This window comes from Tursiops truncatus, chromosome 2 (genome assembly GCF_011762595.2).
Source record: "Tursiops truncatus isolate mTurTru1 chromosome 2, mTurTru1.mat.Y, whole genome shotgun sequence".
Classification (NCBI taxonomy): Eukaryota; Metazoa; Chordata; class Mammalia; order Artiodactyla; family Delphinidae; genus Tursiops; species Tursiops truncatus.
The window spans coordinates 77,711,685-77,732,160 of NC_047035.1; the positions used below are offsets into that span (position 1 = coordinate 77,711,685).

General features: G+C 42.5%; 1 protein-coding gene across 2 annotated transcripts in view; it reads left to right on the forward strand.

Annotated features, from left to right (window-relative positions):
• FMN1 (formin 1) overlaps positions 1-20,002 on the forward strand; it is a 425,437-nt gene extending 405,435 nt beyond the window's left edge. Inside the window, exons 18-20 of one of the 2 annotated variants that reach the window (XM_073800707.1) lie at positions 14,117-14,201; positions 16,360-16,430; positions 17,105-20,002. In XM_073800707.1, coding sequence (XP_073656808.1) covers positions 14,117-14,201; positions 16,360-16,404 — 130 coding nt within the window. In that variant the 3' untranslated portion in view covers positions 16,405-16,430; positions 17,105-20,002. Of the gene's footprint in view, positions 1-14,116; positions 14,202-16,359 lie in introns of both variants that reach the window. The other variant, XM_033851415.2, reaches the window with a different exon arrangement.
• Positions 20,003-20,476: the final 474 nt, after the last annotated feature.

Here is a 20,476-nt window from a genome sequence, read left to right on the forward strand (position 1 = left end):
AAAGGCTGCCTGCTCCACCCAATCTCCCCTGCTTCCTCCCCCTTTTCGTTTTAGTCACCCCTGCGAACAGGCTCTGATCAGTTCCAGTTTTTGGTGAGACTTGGTAGGTGGTAAAGGTTTCAAAACCAAGGCGGGAGCGGGGGCGGGAGTTGGCATCTACAAGCACGTGCATGTCTTCATTATCAGGATTGGAAATGTCTTCCAAAGACAAGCAATGCATTGCCATTAAACTTGCAGATTTATGTCCCAGGGCCGGCTTGAGTTTCCAGGCTGCCTCCCAGACGCCTCTCCCCGAACAAGGAAACGCAATGCTGTTACCTCTCACTCCACACCTAAATCGCCCGGGCGGCTCAGGGTGTTTCGTCTACCAAGTGCAGAGTGATTGGCTTTAACTGATCATGCATTCCAGGGCAAGTCCAGGACACCCCCCCCCCCACTTCCACTCCCCTGTGGCCTGGGGGAGACGCTCTGCAAACGGAAGCGGTCTTTGTTCTGCAATTAATCATTTGAAGTCAAAGTGTGTTTGGGAACTACAAGTGATAACCCGCAAAAGCTATCAAGTGGCTGATTGTGTAGCTGGTGAAATGTGGTCTCTAGGAGGACTTCCTTCATTGTAAATAGAAAAATATCTTAGGAATGAGGTAGGGAAAGTTGTCAAATGTAGGAAGTGGAAGTGATGGGCTAATTTATCATGGAATCACTGAGAGGCTAGATTCTGATGTGTAAGGAGCTAAGTCTTTTAAGTCTAAGACCTGCCTTACTTTCCTGCTGGTCTGTCTTACCATGGCTGCTAGTGAGACTGCCCTGGGGGACACAGGGATGGAAGGGTTAGTCAAGGTCAAGGGTCAGACTCTGAAGAGGGAATAAGCATAGAAGAGTGTGTGTCTGTCCAAGTCTGTGGCCCTGCTGGCCTGCCTGAGATAAATGATTTCGAGGCTACCCATTATTTCATATTGTCTATGGCTGTCTTCTCTGAGTTTTATTTTCTTACCCGTTGCAAGCATTCCACATAGATGAGTCCATGATGTTTCCATCAGCTGCAGCAGTGAGGAAGAAATGTCCCTTTACACTGAGGGGTTAATGAATTTAGTCTTTGTTTTGGGGTTTTTTTTTAATTGAAGTAGAGTTGACTTACGGCACTGTTAGTTTCAGGTGGACAGCACAGCGATTCAGTTATACATATATTGTGTCGTTGGTTCTTTACTGACCATAAAGAGTGACTTTATTTCATTGGCTTTCATGACTGTTATCGCTGTGTAGTAGTTATATCAAGAATTCAGAAATACCTCGTGAGGGACTGTTGTGAAGGTGGGTAGAAATAAGGGCAGTTCCCAAGGCCCCTGGCAGGCCTCCCTGATTGCATGTACTTATTTAGAACCGAAGCTGGATGTTAACCCCCTTTCCCCCAACTGTGGAGAAACAACCTCAGTGTCCTCAATGAACTGAGGACAGTATCTGTGGAGGCTTGGGAGTATCAGAAGATGCAAAGAAACGCCACAAAGCTCACACGCCTTCCCTCTAATGTCCAGGCTACTAGGCAATGGCCGGAAGGGTAGCCTGACATGCCTACGCCTTCTAAAAGCACAACGTTAAAAACAACCCCTACGATGTTAACACCAGGGAATCCTAATGAGGAAAATACTGGGATGTTGCCCTCAACCTTCTCCATCTAAAATACAAAAAACCATGTGCTATTGAGCTTTCTTAAGCAATAAAGCCACGCCCACACCTCCCCAAAGTCTCTTTGGATAGTATTCTTTGCTCCCTGACCTAATGCTACTTAGTTCAAGGCTACAAGGAGATCACAGGAAAAGAGTGGCTAGTCAGTTGGTATTTCATCTCTGCAGCTTCTTATACACCGTCTCTGATTTTCTTCTCCTAAAGGGAGACCATAAAAATAGTACCATTTACTTATAGAAGAAGCTGTCCCTAATAATGATTCGTAAAGTCAACCCACATTGGGAAGCCAGACTGAAGTTATTTCTTTACAAGCATGATCTTCAGTAGGTGTCATCCCACAAAACCGTATCTACCCTTCAAAGGGCCCCAGGCCACAGCTTACTGGGCCGTGGACAAGGGCATGTTTTTCCCATGCTCCTTTGCTGATCACGTTCTTCTGTGTATTTCAGAATAGCCACCAGAAAGAAGAGTTCTCGTGCTTGGTAGATTCTGGTTCACATGTCTCTAAATTTTAGGATAAGCTAGTGACATAGTGACTAGTGACATAGTGATTTGGACCTTCAGCTTTTATTTATCCCGTTTTTTTAAATTTTAAAAAATTTATCCTAAATTTATTTTTTAAATTTTAAAAAATTTATCCTAAATTTATTTTTTAAAATTTAAATTTAAATTTAGGATAAAAAAATTTATCCTAAATTTATTTTTTAAATTTTAAAAAATTTATCCTAAAATTTATCCTAAAATTTTAGGATAAGCTAGTGACATAGTGACTAGTGACATAGTGATTTGGACCTTCAGCTTTTATTTATCCCGTTTTTTTAGGGAACTTGGGTGTTATTCCCTGTAGCATGCTGACTCAGAGGCCCATTACTACACATACTGGTGCACAGAAGCCTGCCCTGTTCCCTTTCTAGACTAGTTTGACCTCTTTAGCCATGACTGATATCAAGTCTTCTGTAAACAGATTTACATTACAGCTGGTCAGCTTTCATGCTTTTGCCAACATGCATTTTATGAACTATATTCGTGCAGTGCCTCCCTTCTCTTTGCCTTCATCCACTGACGTTCCCAAAGCCATTGACTTGGAATATCTTCAGTGAAGATGTGTACATGGTCTGGGTCATGCAGTGGTTAATGTTTTTAGGTCACACTGTACTGGATGGCTAACAGAGCTTCCTCTTTGAAGCTAGTAGCTCTACAGGCAAAACTTTACTTCTGTAATCCTGAAGTCGCTTCCTCAGTCCCATTGTCAACATTACGAGAGTTGAGTGATTTACTAGCAAGTGTGTCCTGGTAATATAACCAGATTGTCTATTTTCCACTTGCTGAAATGAATTGGTCATTTTCATTTAGAGGATTTCTAATAAATAAACCAACAGGCATTTAAAACAGAATGGTAATTTGCGGGGGCCATCTACCTGTTTTTTTTCATTTTTTAAAAATATGTTTTTAGAGCAGTTCTAGGTTTACAACAAAATTGAGAGGTAGGTGGATTTCCTACAGAGAATTCCCATGTATCTCCTTGTCTCCAAACATGTGTAGCCTCCTCCATTATCAACATCACTCGTCATAATGCTACTTTTTTTTTTAACCAAAGATGAATATTATTGACACACCATAATTACCCAGAGTCCATAGTTTTTACCTTAGGGTTCCCTGTTAGTGTTGTCCATTCTGTGGGTTCGGACGAATTGCGTAATAATATAATCCCTCGTTATAATATCATACAGAGTATTTTCACTGCCCTAAAGCTCCTCTGCACTCTGCCTAGTCACGTCTCCTCCTTGCCCCACAGTCACTCATCTTTTTATTGTCTCCATAGTCCTGCCTTTTCCAAAACATCTACTCATTTTTTTTTTTTCCCGGTACACGGGCCTCTCGCTGTTGCGGCCTCTCCCGTGCGGAGCGCAGGCTCCGGACGCGCAGGCTCACCGGCCATGGCTCACGGGCCTAACCGCTCCGCGGCATGTGGGATCTTCCCGGACCAGGCCACGAACCCACGTCCCCTGCATCGGCAGGCGGACTCTCAACCACTGCGCCACCAGGGAAGCCCCATTTACTCATTTTTAAATACTAAAATTAACCCCACTCTTTGGAGCGTAGATTCCAACCTGAGCCATGATTTGAGATCAGCTGTGTCCAGACATCCATTAGTTGCCTGTGTGACTTTTTTTCATTAAAAATGTAACCTAGCCTCATACTTAAGAATTATTCAAAAGTTAATAGGTTGACAGTCTTGTTACACTTCAGACAGTTATTTGGAATAGGAGAGAAAGGAAAAGGAAAAGAACAGATGACCCAAAGAAAATGTTAATTGCAGTCACAGAATTAAATTGGGAGGAACCTTAGGGTGCAATCAGTTGGGTTCATTTCATCTTCATTCTAGGGTAGTAAGAGCAAATAGAAATTGGAGAGTAGAATAGGACCCAAATCAGGAAGATCAGTTATAATTCCCAGAAAGACCACAAAGAAAATGAACCATAATAAAATGTAAGGTAATTCCTGACTTTAGGACAGGGAAGTAAGTGGATGCACCCCTGGGCACTTAGTTTTCCCACACTTCAGCTCCTCTGAATCTGTCCCCACGGTGCCTGTCTGTGAGTATTTGTCAGAGACTGTCCATCTCCCAGGCTTAGAACATATCTGGAAAGTAGCATGCAGAGGAGAGTGGCAGAACTGGCTGTGTTTTGATTTGAGCCCCAAAGCTGAAATCCGGTGGCTATGGCTGTCAGAAGAACCATTCTTTTAAGAGGCCTTGTCTTCTTAATCAGCTGTTCATCTCCCAGATATCCCTAGGCAGTTCTTTAGGAAGAAGACTTCTGCTGGCTCTCATTCTCCCGAACAGGAAGGATATTTTTTTCTCTTCCCCGCCCAAGAGATTCAGTGGGTTCTGTTGCGTTCCATACATAGCGTTTTCCAACATTTTTTTCTAAACAGCAGAGCTTTTTTTATCCAAATGAAAACATTCATGAAACCCCAATATATAAAACAGATTAAATTAAGCTTTTCTGGTTGAAGCAGGCTTGCAGATGTTGGGGTTAAGAGAATCCTTAACTCTTCCTGCTTTTCCTGAGGCACCTTTGCTGAGGCTCTTTGGAAGACAGTTTGAAAATGCTGCTCTAAGTTACTGGTTTTTCCATGAGTGACAAGGAGTACGAAACAGCCTGAACACTCTACCCCACCTCCTATATCTCACTTACCTCTTGGTTGGCTGGCATGCCCAATCCCTATGTTTGAAAATGAAGGCGCTTCTGTTATTGTAAAGTTCGGGAGGATTTCACTGTATTCTGCCTTGTACATCACGAGCCAGTGAAATACTGGACGTCTAAGAATAAAGACATCGTACTTCTTCAGTCTCACAGAAGGCTGTGCTCTGCGTTGGTCTGATTCAGCCGCAGGAATACACATCTAGCCTGTAGAAACCCCAGAGCATGCCCAGATCTCCCAGAAAAGGAGGCTGTAATGTGGGGAGCCTGAGCCTTTAAATGGAAAGGCATATCACTCTTTGGGATGCAGTTGCCTCAGCTGCCTTGTGATCCCGGCTCTCTAATAGGTTAAGAAAAAGGGTGATTTTGTACCATATCCAGATCTTTTCATTTAGGATGGGAATGACGTTCTCTCGTAGCTTTCTAACTGGAAGCAGAATTCCCTCCCCAGCCAACCAAGGTTGCAAATCATTTCTGTAGAACAAGGACTAAGCAGGACCATCTGAGGACACATGTCACCGTCCTCAATCTCTCATATTCACGTCTTTCCTCAGTAGACTTTGGCAGCAACTGAAATTTACTGGGGCCCTTAATAACTCTCTAGGGATGTGTTGTAACGGAAAGGAAGAAAAGGTTTTCAGAAATCACTTTTATTAAAGCATTTGTAAATTGAAAGTAGTTCTTTTCTTTCTCTAACTTACTTGTATGTCTTCCTCCCTATATTTCAGAATTTTTTTTTTAGAGGGCGTGAGATGTAACCTTTGAAATCAAGTCTAGGTATTTGCCTGTGAGTAATCATGGGCAAGTATGTGTGAGGGTCTAGCGTAAATATTTAGACCCGAAACAAAAACAGAACCAAGACCTAGGCCAGAACCAAAGACAAGTCCATGAGCAATGAAGCCCAGGGAGAGATCGAGCATGGCTGTAGCTAGAAATTGTCCAACCAGTTCTCTCTGACTGCATGCAACAAAGTTCTTACCTCGTAAGTGAGAGTGGCAAATTCCAGACTTGGGGAAAGTTGTATAACCTCTCTGAGCCTCAGTCTCCTTGGGGGCAAAGTAATGTGGATACTTTCAGGAATCCTGGAATATGTATGTAATCTGACAGGCATAAATATTTAGCACATTTGGGTGGCCTTAAGCACCCTTTCTTTTTCCGTATTTAGGACTCGACCAGCTAATCAATAACTGGAGCGAGAGTTTTTCATGCTTTTACGTTTTATTTTTTCCCCAAGGCTAAATGCAAAAGATAATTGTCCTACGACGTCTGGGTATTTACTAAACATTTAGGCTTGTTTGAGGTAAAGCAGAAAAAGTTGTCAATGCAAGTCATTGTCTTTCACTTAGATATTTGCTAACAGCTGACTGCTGCATGGCACAGTGCTAGATGTAGGATCAGGGAGAAGACCCAGTATGCAGAAGGCGTGATCATTGTCTTCAAGTGGTTCCAGTGGTTTGAGGGAAATAAGACACCTATACAAGTCCTAAGAGGAAAAGTTCCTAAGTGCCGTAAGAGAGGCACAAAGTGTCCTTTCACTTGAGAAAAGAGCAATTACTTCTGACTAAGAGAGATGAAGGAAGCTTTCATGACTCTGGCACTTAAGCTGAGACTAGAAGAATGGGAAGAATTTGAACACATGGAAATGAGTAAGAAAGTCATTGAGGGGCTTCCCTGGTGGCGCAGTGGTTGAGAGTCTGCCTGCCGATGCAGGGGACACGGGTTCGTGCCCCGGTCCGGGAAGATCCCACATGCCGCGGAGCGGCTGGGCCCGTGAGCCATGGCCGCTGAGCCTGCGCGTCCGGAGCCTGTGCTCTGCAATGGGAGAGGCCACAACAGTGAAAGGCCCACGTACCGGAAAAAAAAAAAAGTCATTGAGGGAACAGTAAGAGCAAGATGCAGGGGTGAGAAAGCCTTGGTAGAAAGAAGAGTGAGAAGTTTGGACAGGACAGGGAACACGTGGAGTGAGGTGAAGGAAAGGATGCTTGATAAATAATCACAGATAATAAGTGTCTTTAATTTTCATAGCAATTGTGTTATTTAGGTATGGTATTATTTCCACTTTTAAGGTGAAATTGAGTTCAGGCTCAGAAGGGTTAAGTGATTTGTCCAACGACAGTATTGAACCAGACCTGGGTCTGAAAAGGTAAGACAGACCAGTAAACTAAGTTCGAAACAGGGAGTTTTGATTGCCAGAGTAAGGAATTTGGATCCTATACTATAGTTCAAATCCAGCCCACAACTGGTTTTCGTAAATAAATTTCTCAGAACACGACGTTGTACTGTCCTTCATTTGTATATTTTTTAGGGCTCCTTTCACGCTACAACAGCAGCGTTGAGTAGTTCCAGAGACCATATGGCTCACAAAGTCTAGAATATTGACTCTCTGGCCCTTTATAGGAAACCTTTGCTACCCCAGCTGAAGTTGATTGGGAGTCACTGAGAGTTTTTGAGAAGGGAGGTGACATTCTTAAGAGTTAACACATTGATTATCGACACCATGTTCATCAGTAGGATGGATCAGAGGGAACTAGATCATTTCAAAGACTACTTCATTGTCTGGGTCCTCATCCCTGGGCTCCTGAACTATCACAGAAGCCTTCCAGCAAGTCTCCGGCCAAAACTTCGAAGCTTAGAGAGTCCAGGCGGGCAGCAAAAATGAGTGGTGTGTGCCGGGTATAAGAAAACCAGTTGTGCAAACAAGCTGGTAGATGGTACCACTGGACAGCCTCGGGCTGAGGATAGGATGAGGAGCGATGGCAAGTGTTGCAGACTGAGGTGTTGCCGCACAGAAATGCCACTCAATGTTGCCACACCTTCCAGTTTTGTAAGGGAGGTGAGAACTTTGTATTCTTGTGTGAAGTCTCTGCATTACACACGGGAGCTCGCATTTATTTAAACCTCCTGTGGTTGATGGAAACTGAATTTACATTTGTTTAAACCCTCCAGAGGTCGATCACACTGCTGACCTCTACTTTGCAGTCTCTTCCCACATCATTACCAGAACACTGATGCTGGGTGAATTTAATGTGATCAACGACAGCAGCTTGCTGTAGCTTCTTCAGCAGGTATAGGACACTTTGCCCATGGTTTTTGAAGGACATTTGAGAGACAGGTGGACAGACAGACAGATTGACTGACTGACTGACTGACCACCCAGTCACCAACCATCAATCTCTCGTCAGGTCAAAGCAGTTTTTAAGACCTGCCTATATGCTCCATCATAACAATGGACGTAACGTAGCCAGACTGTCAGAATATTTTAGCGTTTGTCTTTCATCAAGGGTAAGTTTCGTACTGTATGATACAAAAGCCATTGAGAAACAGCCTTGCCCGCCACAATTAGCTTTGCCCTCTAATGTTAAGGACATATAGAGAATCTCATGAGAATTTGCTCGTTTGTATCTTGCAGGATCAGTTTTGAGCACTGGTGATGTTGTGTTCATTCGGGTGAGAGTCAGTGACTTTATATTTTCATGCACCTGAATGGACATGAATGTTTTCCCCCATAACCATTCTTGACGCCTGAATTTTTACAGTTTAGAGATTAATCACTTATAATTATTTATTCATTCATTAACTTACTATTTATGGTCATATACTCTATGCCATTTTACTGTGCAAAATGTGAAGGAAAGAAAGACAGTGAAGTCCTATATCTGCTTTTGAGAAGCTCCAGTCTAGTGTAAAAAGCAGGTGCGTAAAAATGTTCACAACACAGTGAAATAAACGAACCTTGGCAGGAGGTATGAACTCTATCCAACCAGATTTCTCGTTCTTTATGTCATAAATGTGCCTTGGAAATACAAGGTTGGAAAATGTTCCATTTTAATGATAAAATGACTTTAAATGTCCTAGAAAGTCTGAGACAGGACCAACCTTATCATTTATGGGGCTCCCCTTGTTCAAAAACTAAGAATTTCAAGGGACTTCCCTGGAGGTCCAGTGGTTAAGACTCTGTGCTTCCACTGCAGGTGCACTTCCACTGCAGGGTTCGATCCCTGGTCAGGGAACTAAGATCCTGCATACCGTGCAGTGCGGCCAAAAAAAAATATATATATATATACATATACTAATAATTTCAAGACAGTGACGGGAGTGCATTAAACCAGGAAGCCCCACACGACCATGCAGGTTGAACGCCCGGGCAGCCTCATGGCTCAGCACTTTCAAGAAATTCAAGTGAGCAGTACTTCAGCAAAGTAAAGGGTTTTTTTTCGATTTTGTTCTCTAGGTCTCTGTTTTTTCATGGCATGTATATGTGTGCCGGCTACTGTATCAAGGGCTAGGAACACAGCAATAAAAATGATAGCCACCATCCCTACCCTCATGTATCTTACTGTCTAGCTGAGAGGTTTGTATGTGATAATTTTCGTTAACTGGTCCCATTATGTCTTAACTACATTCTCAGAGAAGTATTTAAATGGCCAGTGAGTCTTACTTTTTCTTTATACTTTTAAATATATAATATAAACTGAAAATATAATCTTTCTGTGTATAGATATATAATATTCCTATAAGGAACAAGTGTTATTTTGGTTATGAGAAAAGGTTAACGTGAAAAATATATATTTATTCAGAAGTTCTATACTATTTGAAATTTAAATTTTACTTATGATACCTCCAAGGAACCTGGAAAAATGGGAGGAAGTAGATGGAATCTTCCTTTTGAAGTTGAAATAGTTTCTCGTATTTGTTTGAAAAATTTATGTCATGCCTGCACCGAAGTGTAGCTTCTCGTTATGACTTTTAGAATCTGTGTTCAGATCAGAAAAATTGAGCTGAGTTCCCTTGGTTTGCTAAATCTCGGGGTAATAGAGATTTGATGTGGTTTGCCTTCAGGACACGTCTAAATGGTATTACTACAAGATAGTACTTAGCTAATAGCTCCATTTGTTGTATTTGTAGTCAGAAACTACTGTTGTGCATTCTTAAGGAGTAATCCTTTATATCCGTGATGGAAGTTCCATAATTGTTATCCTTTATTGACCACTTGCTATATACCATGTATACTAGAGGTTTTACTAGATATATTAATTAATTTAATCCTCACAATAATACCACGGAGTTAATATCGTGTGTGTATATATATATATATACATATATATGTGCTATATATATCATACCATTTTATATATAAGGAAACTGATAGTTGATTAACTTGCTCCAAGTTTTCTAGTAATTGGCAGAGTTGGAGTTAGAATCAAGCCTCGCTGATGCAGAAGCTACTTGCCACCAAGCTATGCTTTCTCCCAATCCTTGATGATTTTTCAAGAGCGCCCTGTGAGAGGGAGACATCATAATTGAATGAGAACATTTAGAGACGAGCAGGATGGAGTCACCAAGATCAGAATTGTCCCCGGAAGCCTGGGGTATGCATGGCAGCCCGTAGTCTGCGGGACAGCCACTGACCAGTAGGAAAAGGTTAGCAGCGCGGACAGGATCTTAGGTTGGCTCCTGGCCTCCACATCCCCGACCACCATCCCCCCAGATACTGAGAGAACGTGGGAAGTGATCGCAGGGCTTCTGAGAAGTGAAATTGGGAATTGGGGGAGGCGATGCTGAGCCAGGAGTGTGGTAGAAGACCAGCTCTGAAAGAAGAGACCAGAATTCTAAGGTGAAAAGGAACTACTTAAGCAAAAGATGACTCCCAAAAGTGCCCTAAAAGTTAGGGAGCCCAGAGAGAAATAGTAATTCCAAACCATTCCATTGGAATGTGGATTAAAGGGTCACTAATAAGTGCTCTCTCTGAAAACAAATCTTGCCGGAGAGATGCCAAGAAAAGTAGATGCTACAAGCTGTGGCCTCATTGACAGCACCATCATCTTGGTTTGCAGATTCCTTAGTAGTCAGTCTCCAATGTAGTCTGACCTGGCTGTGAACCTTCTAGCGCATTCCTTTCTTGTATGGGTATAGTCACAGTTACTGCTGCAAGCAGAAATGTTTAGTAGGTAGTGTGGTGTATACGCTCAGACCTATGCCCCTGTCCAGAATTGCCCGTTCTCACGGCAGCTTCACAGATGTATTTCTTGGGTTTTATAAATCATTGCTCGTCTTTGTCTCACTTTTACTTCTTTTCTGATGCACAAGTCAGCATGTTGAATTCACTGAACTAACTTGTGCATGTGGGCAGGGAGATTGGATTATGAAGTGTGTGTTTCAAGCAAATTGTGCAAAACTAGATAAGTAAAGAGCTAAGGCACTCAGCCACTTCTTCAATATTAAGTGAGTATGTGATTAATATTGAGTGAAAGGTTTGTATTTGAGGCCCTGAAGAAAAAGCATGTTCTTTTTTTTTTAATGTCTGTGATTTGGTGGGTCTTTAAATATTTGGTATTTTAAAATATATATATATATATATATATATATATTTTTTTTTTTTTTTTTTGGCGGTACGTGGGCCCCTCACTGTTGCGGCCTCTCCCGTTGCGGAGCACAGGCTCCGGACGTGCAGGCTCAGCGGCCATGGCTCACGGGCCCAGCCGCTCCGCGGCATGTGGGATCTTCCCAGACCGGGACACGAACCCGTGTCCCCTGAATCGGCAGGCGGACTCTCAACCACTGCACCACCAGGGAAGCCCTAAAAATATTTTTGAAGACATTTCTAAAATAAAGAAACATATTAAGGATAATTTAACACACCCATATTCCCACCACCTAGAATTGTTAACATTTTGCCACATATTCTTTAAGATTTTACATTGAAAAATGAAGTATTATAGATAGAAATGAAATTCTAGTAGATATACTACCTCCCAATGTCATTCTCTTCTGTATTTCTAGTGATAACCTCTATCATGAAACTAGTATCTTTCCAGTCTGCATATAAATATAGATGTTTACATGTATGTTCATAGACACTGTGCAGGCATCTGTGAACAACACTGTTTCTTGGGCACTACTCCCCAATATATATGCAAGGTAGCATGTTGCATACACAGTAACGATAGTAGTGAACACATGTTGAGTGATTACACAGTGCCTAGAGCAGCACTTTCTCAGTCCTTTCAGTGACTCTGCGTAGCCCACACTGTTGTTGTTATCCTCTTTTTTAGGTGCACAGAGAGGTCCCTTGCCCAGGGTCACACAGCTCATAAGTAGTGGGGCTGAGAATTCATCTCAGTCAGGTTCTGGAGCCGAGCACTTAACCATCAGGCTAGATGGCCTCTTCACTCTGTCACTCTGCAGAATTCATCACTCTCTCAATATCATGTTTCTGATATCCATAATTGGTGAATTCAGATCTAGTTTATTCCTTTTCACAGTTATACCATATTCCATTAAATGAATATAATATACAAGCATCATTGCACGGTGCTTAAGACCTGTAAAATACAAGTAGTGAAAGTTTCTATCTCACAGGGTTGTTGGTGAGAATTAAATGGTTGAATTCAAATAAAGCGGGTAGAACAGGACCAGACATGCAGTAAGCACCCAATAAATGTTAGCTATTACTGTTTGCTCTTACCAGCGATCCATCATCCTATTGAATCTGATCACTGGGTGGTTTTCAGTTTTTCGTTATTGCATATATTGTCACAGTGAAAGATGTGTCTAATTATAAGTTTCTTTGGGGTATCTCCCTAGAAGAGGAATTGACAGCTCACAGGGTATGTATGTTTTCAGTTTCAGTTGATGCTGCCAAAGCCAGCTGTACCAACTTACAGGCCCTCATACCCAGTTCGGCACTTCCCGTTTCCTCACATCCCCAGTAACAGCTGATATTGCCTGGCTTTGATTCGCCTCTCTGATGGATAAGAAATATTACTTTGTTGAATTGATGAGCTGGATAAGAAATAATATCATGTTGTGGAGCTGAATTTTTATAGCAGCTTTATTGAGATGATTCATACTGTAAAATGTACCCTTTTAAAGGTGTCCAATTCTGTGGTTTTTCGGTATATTCACAAGGATGTGCAACCAGCACTGCTACCTAGTTTTAGGAGAAACCCCTCACCCCTTAGCAGTCACGCCCCTTCTCCCCTCCCCTCGGCACCTGGCACTGCTAATCTACTTTCTGTCTCTGTGGATTTCATATCAATGGAATCACATAACATGTGGATTTTTGTCACTGGCTGGCTTCTTCCATTTACCTTAATGTTTCTGAGGTTCACCCACGTTGTAGCGTGTATCAGCACTTCATTCCTTTTTATGGTTCAGTAATATTCCATTGTGTTAATACACCACATTTTGTTTATCCATCTAGCAGCTAATCTAAATTTGGGCTGTGTCTACTCTTGGCTATTATAAATGATGCTGCTACAAACATTTACATATAAATTTTTGTCTGGACATACATTTTCATTTTCTTGGGTACACATATATTTATATACCTAGCAGTCGAATGGCTGGGTCACGTGGTAATTTTGTTTAACATTTTGGAAAGCTGCCAAACTCTTTTCCAAAGTGACTGGACCATTCTCCAGACCCATCAGCAATGTAGGAGGATTCCAACTTCTTCACATCCTCACCTCCAACACTTGTTACTGTCTTTCTTTTCAATTCCAGCCATCCCAGTGGCTGTGGAGTGATAATCTCATTGTGGTTTTGCTTTGTACTTCTCCGATGACTGATGATGTCGAGCAGCTTTTCCTGTGCTTACGGGCCGTTTGTATGTCTTTGGAGAAATGTCTAGTCAAATCCTTTGCCTGTTTTTTAAATTGGGTAATTTGTCTTTTTATTTGAGTTGTTAAGAGTCCCTCATGTATTCTGAATGCAAGTCCTTTCTCAGACGTATGATTTACAAATATTTTTCCCATTCTGTGTGGGTTGTCTTTTCACTTAATGTGAACTGGTGAATTTTAATATTTGTAGTTTTCCTATGTTTCTCCAAAATTTCGCTTTTCAAAATTGTCTTCATCTTACCTACTGAGTGGATCACAAGCCAGAGAGCCTTGAAGTGTGCCCTGAGAGTACAGTGAATCCACCTAGTCTTCCGTAGATCAGAAACTCCTCCTGCATTGGTTGCAAAAGCACAGCCTTCCCCAAAGACATCTTGGTGAGCCTCTCAGCCAGTGAAGGAAATTCAGCTTTGATAACCCAGAACAGTCACCTTCTCAAAGTTTGAATTTAGTAATGAAAAGCACTGAAAACCGTTCCTTATATTTTCAAACTGCTAATTGGTTAATTCAACAGCATTTGGATTTCTGTTTAACCTGACCTCTCTCTTCTTTCCTTTTTTCTTCTCCTTTCTTATCCTCCTCTCCCCTCCCCCCTCCCTGTTTCCATTTCAGATTGAAAATGGCTCAGGAATCAGTCAGCAAGTTGACAGCAGAGAAGAAAGTGGAGACAAAGAAAATTAACCCCACGGCTAGTCTGGTGAGATGCATTTTTCATTCACAACCTCAAGATTTTTCATTATAACTGAGATGCACCCAGTAGTGGGTCAGAATTTAAAGGATAAAACTCAGAGGAATGAGTAGTATCCAGATTCTCAGTTCCCCTCCCAGAGTAGCATATGGGTAAGAAAGAATATAAGGGAGGACAGAGTGAGGAACAAACACTGCCTCGAGCGCTCAAGTAGTCACTTGCCATTTCACACCCTTCCACGCCGCACCCCGCGCCATGATCCCTCTCATCTCAAAGGACTGCTCTCCTGAAATGTTTAAGTATTCTCACCCTCACCAATTCCTTCTCCCTGTTAAGGAAAGGGGCAGGGATGATCCTCTTTCGAGAGTTCGTAAAACTGAGATGCAGAAAGATACAGCTTACCTAGGATCACTTCACAAATGGACAGCCAGAACCAGAACGAGACTCTGGGTCCCCCGACAGCTCTCCCTGGGCTAGAAGCTAAGCAGGCTAGCCTGTCTTCCTAGCTGTGAGGGGAAACTGTCGTCCTCCACAGTCCCATTTTCAGTAAGGATCACAAGGAATCTCTGTGTTCCAGCTGGAAAAGCTAAATGGGTTAGGAACCCATTTAGATGTAGAGATTCAAATCCCAGATCAGCCACTTACTAATTGTAAAACCTTAGTGAAGTTACTTGGCTTCTTTATTCTCCACTAGTACTTTTTTGCCGGCTGCTTTAAATCCTTTGACCATCTAAGTGGGGTATAAGTTAAAAGTGAGGTCATTTCTATTGACTGACCATGATGTTCTCATCACAGCCCCATCAGCAGCTCAATGAATGTTGAGTGAAGTCGATTACAGCTGGGTCAGGGACAGTCATGGTTAGCTCACAGAGCTCCTACCCGAATGGACACATCCTCTGTGCCCATTTGACCATGCGTTTGTGGTGCTCATTTGAGCATGATCTTCTGTTGGCAGTGGGTTCAACTCTTATTTCTGTCTTCCTCCCTCATTAGACACTGCCCTTTTCCCCAGGCCTCTTATTTGGGCCTCTATCCTAACTTTTACAGCCAAGCCTTATTTTCAGGGGCAGAGAGAATGGACTCAGGCCTGTAGACAAAGGGGAAACAGTGGGTGGACCGTGGCATTCTTTTATTGGTGACCTCCATGGGGAGTAAGCTCTCAGCTGTGATCCTCTGCTCCTTGGGGTGGTTTGTTCTGTCGCCTGTTTGTTTTGGTGGAAATTAGGGAAGAGCTCATAAACTGATTCCTGATTCAAGTTCACAAGTCAGGCATGGTATCCAAACAGGATGGGTGTTTAAAAATTATCTTAAGTTTACATCTAGGCCAATTTAGTGATCCACTGCATTTTCACATCTCCTAGATCACAAGAAGCTTAGGACCTGTTCTCAAAGGGTATCTCTCTGCACCTGCTCTTTGCAAAGGGCTGTACTTGTTCCATCTCTTTTTTAGCCTTCTATTTGTCCACCTTGAAGGCCAGACACACCCATGTGTCTTACTGTGCTTAATATATTTACTTCTAAGTCCTAGAAACAGTGAGGGTCTGTGTTTCTGTTCTGTGTACTCTTGTTTATCTTGCCATCAGACTTTCATGTCCTTCCTCATTAGAAGGCTGTCCCTGGGAAGGAAGCTCAGGAAGAACGGAGCAGAGTATCCTTGGCAAAATGGGAGCTTCTGCCATTCTGCAGAGACTAAATCTCGTCATCCTCCATTTTGCATAGCCTCTGTTCAGTCCTGCCAAGTTGGTCACATGCAGACATGCCTGACTTGGAAAGAGTGATTTTTCATATCTAGACTTCCTAGAAACTATTTCTTGAGCATTCCCTAATGGGAGGAGTCTTTGAGTAACACTACGAAGTTAGGACCTTTGTCACAGAAGATGCGAACAGAACGGAACAGCCTGGCATTGTAAAGGCCGGTGTTTTAGATGGATATAGTTGGTTGATTAGCTGGTTACTTATTTTGTGTGTTTGTGAGGTGATAGGGTGGGAAGGGTAGGAAACTGAGGGTTTCTAGGGAAAAGGATAGAAATCCTCTCATTTCTAGGGCATTTGGTACAACTCTATTTGGCATTCTAGACTGACATTTGAGAAATGTACCAAAATTTGAGAAAGATGAAAATTTTTAAAAAGGGGTTGTACTAAACTCGATTTTTTTCTCAAACAACAGAAAGAAAGACTGCGTCAAAAGGAAGCCAGTGTGAGCACCAACTAACACAGAGACACAGGAGAACAGTGACGGTGAGACGTAGTACTCTGCATGATCCTTTGTAACACCAGTGTTGCAAGAAGTTCTCGAAAGCTATGTCACTAAATGTTTATTTTGCTCATCTCTTTCTGAGCACCCCGTGCCTTCTTAAAGAAGTCCCTTGTTAAGCCATAGGAACAATGAAAAACTGCTGAAGAAGTATTTGATAACTGTTTCTTCTAGAGGTCCAAAGTTCGCTCTGTTATGAGACCAGAAGAATTACCAAGATTTTCCAATTTTTTTTTAAAAGCAGAGATTTCAAGCTTTCTAACCCAAACCTGATGTATATAAACTTGTGACAGAAGAAGAAAAGGATGTTTTGTGACAGTTGCCTTGAGCAGGTTCAAGCCTTGGTCTTTACATCCTGCTGGTTTGATTATTGATCTTAATTTTGATCCTATTGCAGCAAGATCCTGGGCACCCTTCTCGCCAAAAATGTTGAAACTTACCAAAACTACTTTAAGAGGTCCAAGACTATCTATTTCCCACACTCGAAAAACGGTTATTTTTTCATTGTTTTTTTTTATGTAACAGAACAGAAAATGGAATTATACATGGATGGAGGAGGGGGTTAAATAGCCGTAAACTTCATCCTGGAGAACAAATTAGGATACAGGGAGTTGGCATCAGCCATTTAGTGAGACCCATTCTTTTGTTTTCATATCAGTTCATTGGGGTTTCCTGGACCACTAGGGATTCTCCATCCCTTCTGTCCCAGAAGAAACTGTGATACCTGAGTGGGGACAGATTTGAGGTCAAAGCACCTGCTTGGACAAGTGACCCAGTATCACTCGGAGCACATCTCACACCTCAAATCATCTATGCGTGGATAACACCTTGGTAACCTACAGCTGAGCTGTACACCGTGTTCTGGGACCGGATGTGGCTGGACCTCTCCCACCAACCCCAGGAGGCAGTTTCTAGACAGGAGAGCAGATGCTACTTGCAGCCCTTTTATCATGACCTTGACCGACAGGCATGTGACGTATGGTGAAGCAGGGGTTTTTTAACGTCAAAAAACAAACAAACAAAAAACAACAAACTAAGGGCAGAAAAAGAGTTCTTTACATCAAAATGGGAAGAAGGTGATTACACTGATATTGAACTTTGAGTGGAATAGCATACGCAGGCAGCTTTTTCTGACCCTGGAAGCCCATGTGACCACTGCCTCCTGAGTCACAGGGAAACCAAATTGGACCTCTCTCCTAACATTTCTTCCTTAAGCCACCACTCTTCTAGTCTATCTTGTGAGGACAGAAGAGAGGAGCCTTGGGGTGAACTGAGATGAAGATCAAAGCCTATCAGGTTTCAGCCTTGAAAGGAGAGAGGCCCAAGTTTTCTCCTCCAATTGGTGGAGGACCGTCTAATGAGCAGAAACTTTAAAACCCTTCCCCATCCGCCTGCCACATGTGGCCTGCCCCTTGCCCCCCCATCTTCCCAGGGGCCAGAGTGTCTACCCAGGACATGCCTGCTAGTCATCAGCCCCCTCAGGGACCCCATAATAGATTCGGCCAATTAAAGCAGCACCATAGTCTAATAGAATGCCCGTTCGGGGAATCAAGGTTGCACAATCAGGATCAAATCAAGTCATGAAGCCATATTCATGCAGGTGCTAATCACCTTTTCTAACAGTTCAGAGGAAAGGAATATAATAATATGGTTTGGTTTTTTTCCCCAAAAAATAGAAGGATGAGACAAGCAAACTAGCAGAGCAGGTAAGAACTTACATGATTAAAAGAAGTTGCTTGTGAGCGAGCTTATCATACTGCTTTCCTAGATTGTTTCTCTTCATTTTCACTTAATGGTGAAGACGACCTAAGGAATTCCTCGATTTCAAACAAATTCTACTTACAGCTACCCTGTGCTCTGTGACAGGCCTTCTAGTATTATCATACAAAAGAAAAAGCACCTGTTTTGCCCGTGCCTTGGGAATCAACTTTGAGTTTAGCGAGAAGAACAGAAGTCTAGATCCTTAATAATGGCTCCTTAAAGACTTGATGGGAGAGAACGGCAGGAGGCTCTCCGTGGGGTCCCTGTAGCCCACTTCAGGTCTCTACGTAGGATGCTCACAAGAAAATCACTGGAGGGAAGCAGGACTGTGGCTTTATAACCCTATAAAAACATTGCTCTCAGGGAACCAGTGCTGAAGAATAATGAATGGAAACACTGAATTTGAGAGTTAGACAAATGCAGCCCAGGTTGGATTTCATCCTAGTGGACAGACTAGAAATTGGCAGTCAAATACCTATTTCTAAAGAGCAGCGTTTGCCTACTTCTGTTGGGGAAACCTAGTGAGTCCAATGTAGTGATACTGTATCACTACACTAGGCAGGATCCCCATTATTCTCTCCCAGTTTGCATCCTGCATTAGGTATCTGGACACCCTTCCCACGTCCACACGTGGACTGCATTGTGACAGCACCCTCATTTCTAACTTGACTTCATGCTCGGTAAAGGTTCACAAGAGTGTGTTCAAGGTGGGCCATCTAAAACAACCTGGAGGCCCTGAGAACAGTCCATCCAAAATGCAGTTGAGATTGTATTAACTCCAACAGGTGTCGCCAAACTTTTCACGGAGAAGTAGTAGTTGGGGTACCACTTAGCAGAGTGGGCACTTCTGGCTGCTCTAAGCATAGCCCTGACTGCACTAGAGGGACAGTGGCCAGTATTTCTACTCTGCATTTAACCAGACACTCACACCTGACCTACTAGTCAGACTCGGAGAAACCTTAACTTATAACAACATCCTCTCTTCCTAGCCAAGCTGCATTAAATCCAAGGACACAGCAGATAGCAGTTCAGATTCCTGCATGAGTAACTGGCATGATCATCGAGCACACAAGTATATCATATATGACACGAAAGCATGATATAAACACGTTAGTTAAAAACATAGGCCTGTGAGGTATCAATAATCAAGTGAGGAGAAGGTGTGCTATATGGTGTTTTAACCCAAAAAGAGGCAACTTATGGGAGGGGGTGTGGTGAAGGGAAGAGGTGGCCAAGAAGAAATGGATGATGTGTTGATGGTCGAGGCCCAGGGGTCACAGGTGACGGACCTGCTGCCCAACAGTTACCTTTTGAATCTTTGGTTGTTGTCTGTGATACCTCTTTGAACATTCATTGCAACTACCTAGGAACTGTGAAGAGAGAAGGTCTGAAATCTGGGAAGTAGAATAAGGAAATCCAGTGCTGCTCTTCCATCTTTAAATGTTCTAGCCGAAACAAATTGGCAACATCGTTGAGGAACTGAATGCCAGATTGGGTGCTGGTCTCTGACCCCCTCTTCTTTCCGGTAAGAACAGTAGAAGCTGCACGCCTGCTCAGCCTCCCTTAGGCACCTCCTTTTCTCATAAGTACTAAAAGGAAAGGCATTTCCCTAAATGATAAACTCCTATGCTGCTGGTGGAGAACCCAGAAGAACTAAAGGAGGGAATAAAACTCTTTGGTGGTATTGGAAACCTCCAGCAACATGAAGAAGTCATTGGTATAGTCCTTCCAACACCATGATTGGACATAGCAAAAGAGACGTAAGTGTATTTTTAGTAAAGATTTGCTTGTTGGACTGGGATTGCGCATCTCTCTCTAGATTATACCACTTGTATGGAGGAATTTTCATTTTACTTCTGTTCTTGCTTTCTTGGACATCATATTTTCTCATTTCTATTTCTGCTTCTTTCTTGCCTGGTATCACTGACACAGATCATTGCATACACTGGCACAGCAAACAGCACACAGATGGCCAGTGTAGAAAGGGGAATTAGCAGTACAGACCTGCGGGCTCTTTTCCAGTAACCAGACTGTAACGTTGACATGGGAACCTCTTCATTGCCTGACATTCTAAATTGATCTCTTTTGTAGTACTGCACCCTTGCCAAACAAAGATAAAACCAATTTGGGGCTTTCTATGTTAAGGGGAAGGAAGAACTGCGAAAAATACAGCTTTTTTCCCCCCAAATACCTGATGCAAATATCAAATATCCAATTTTATAAATTAGTTTAAATAGTCTAAAAATTGCTAACAAGAACTCTCATTAGA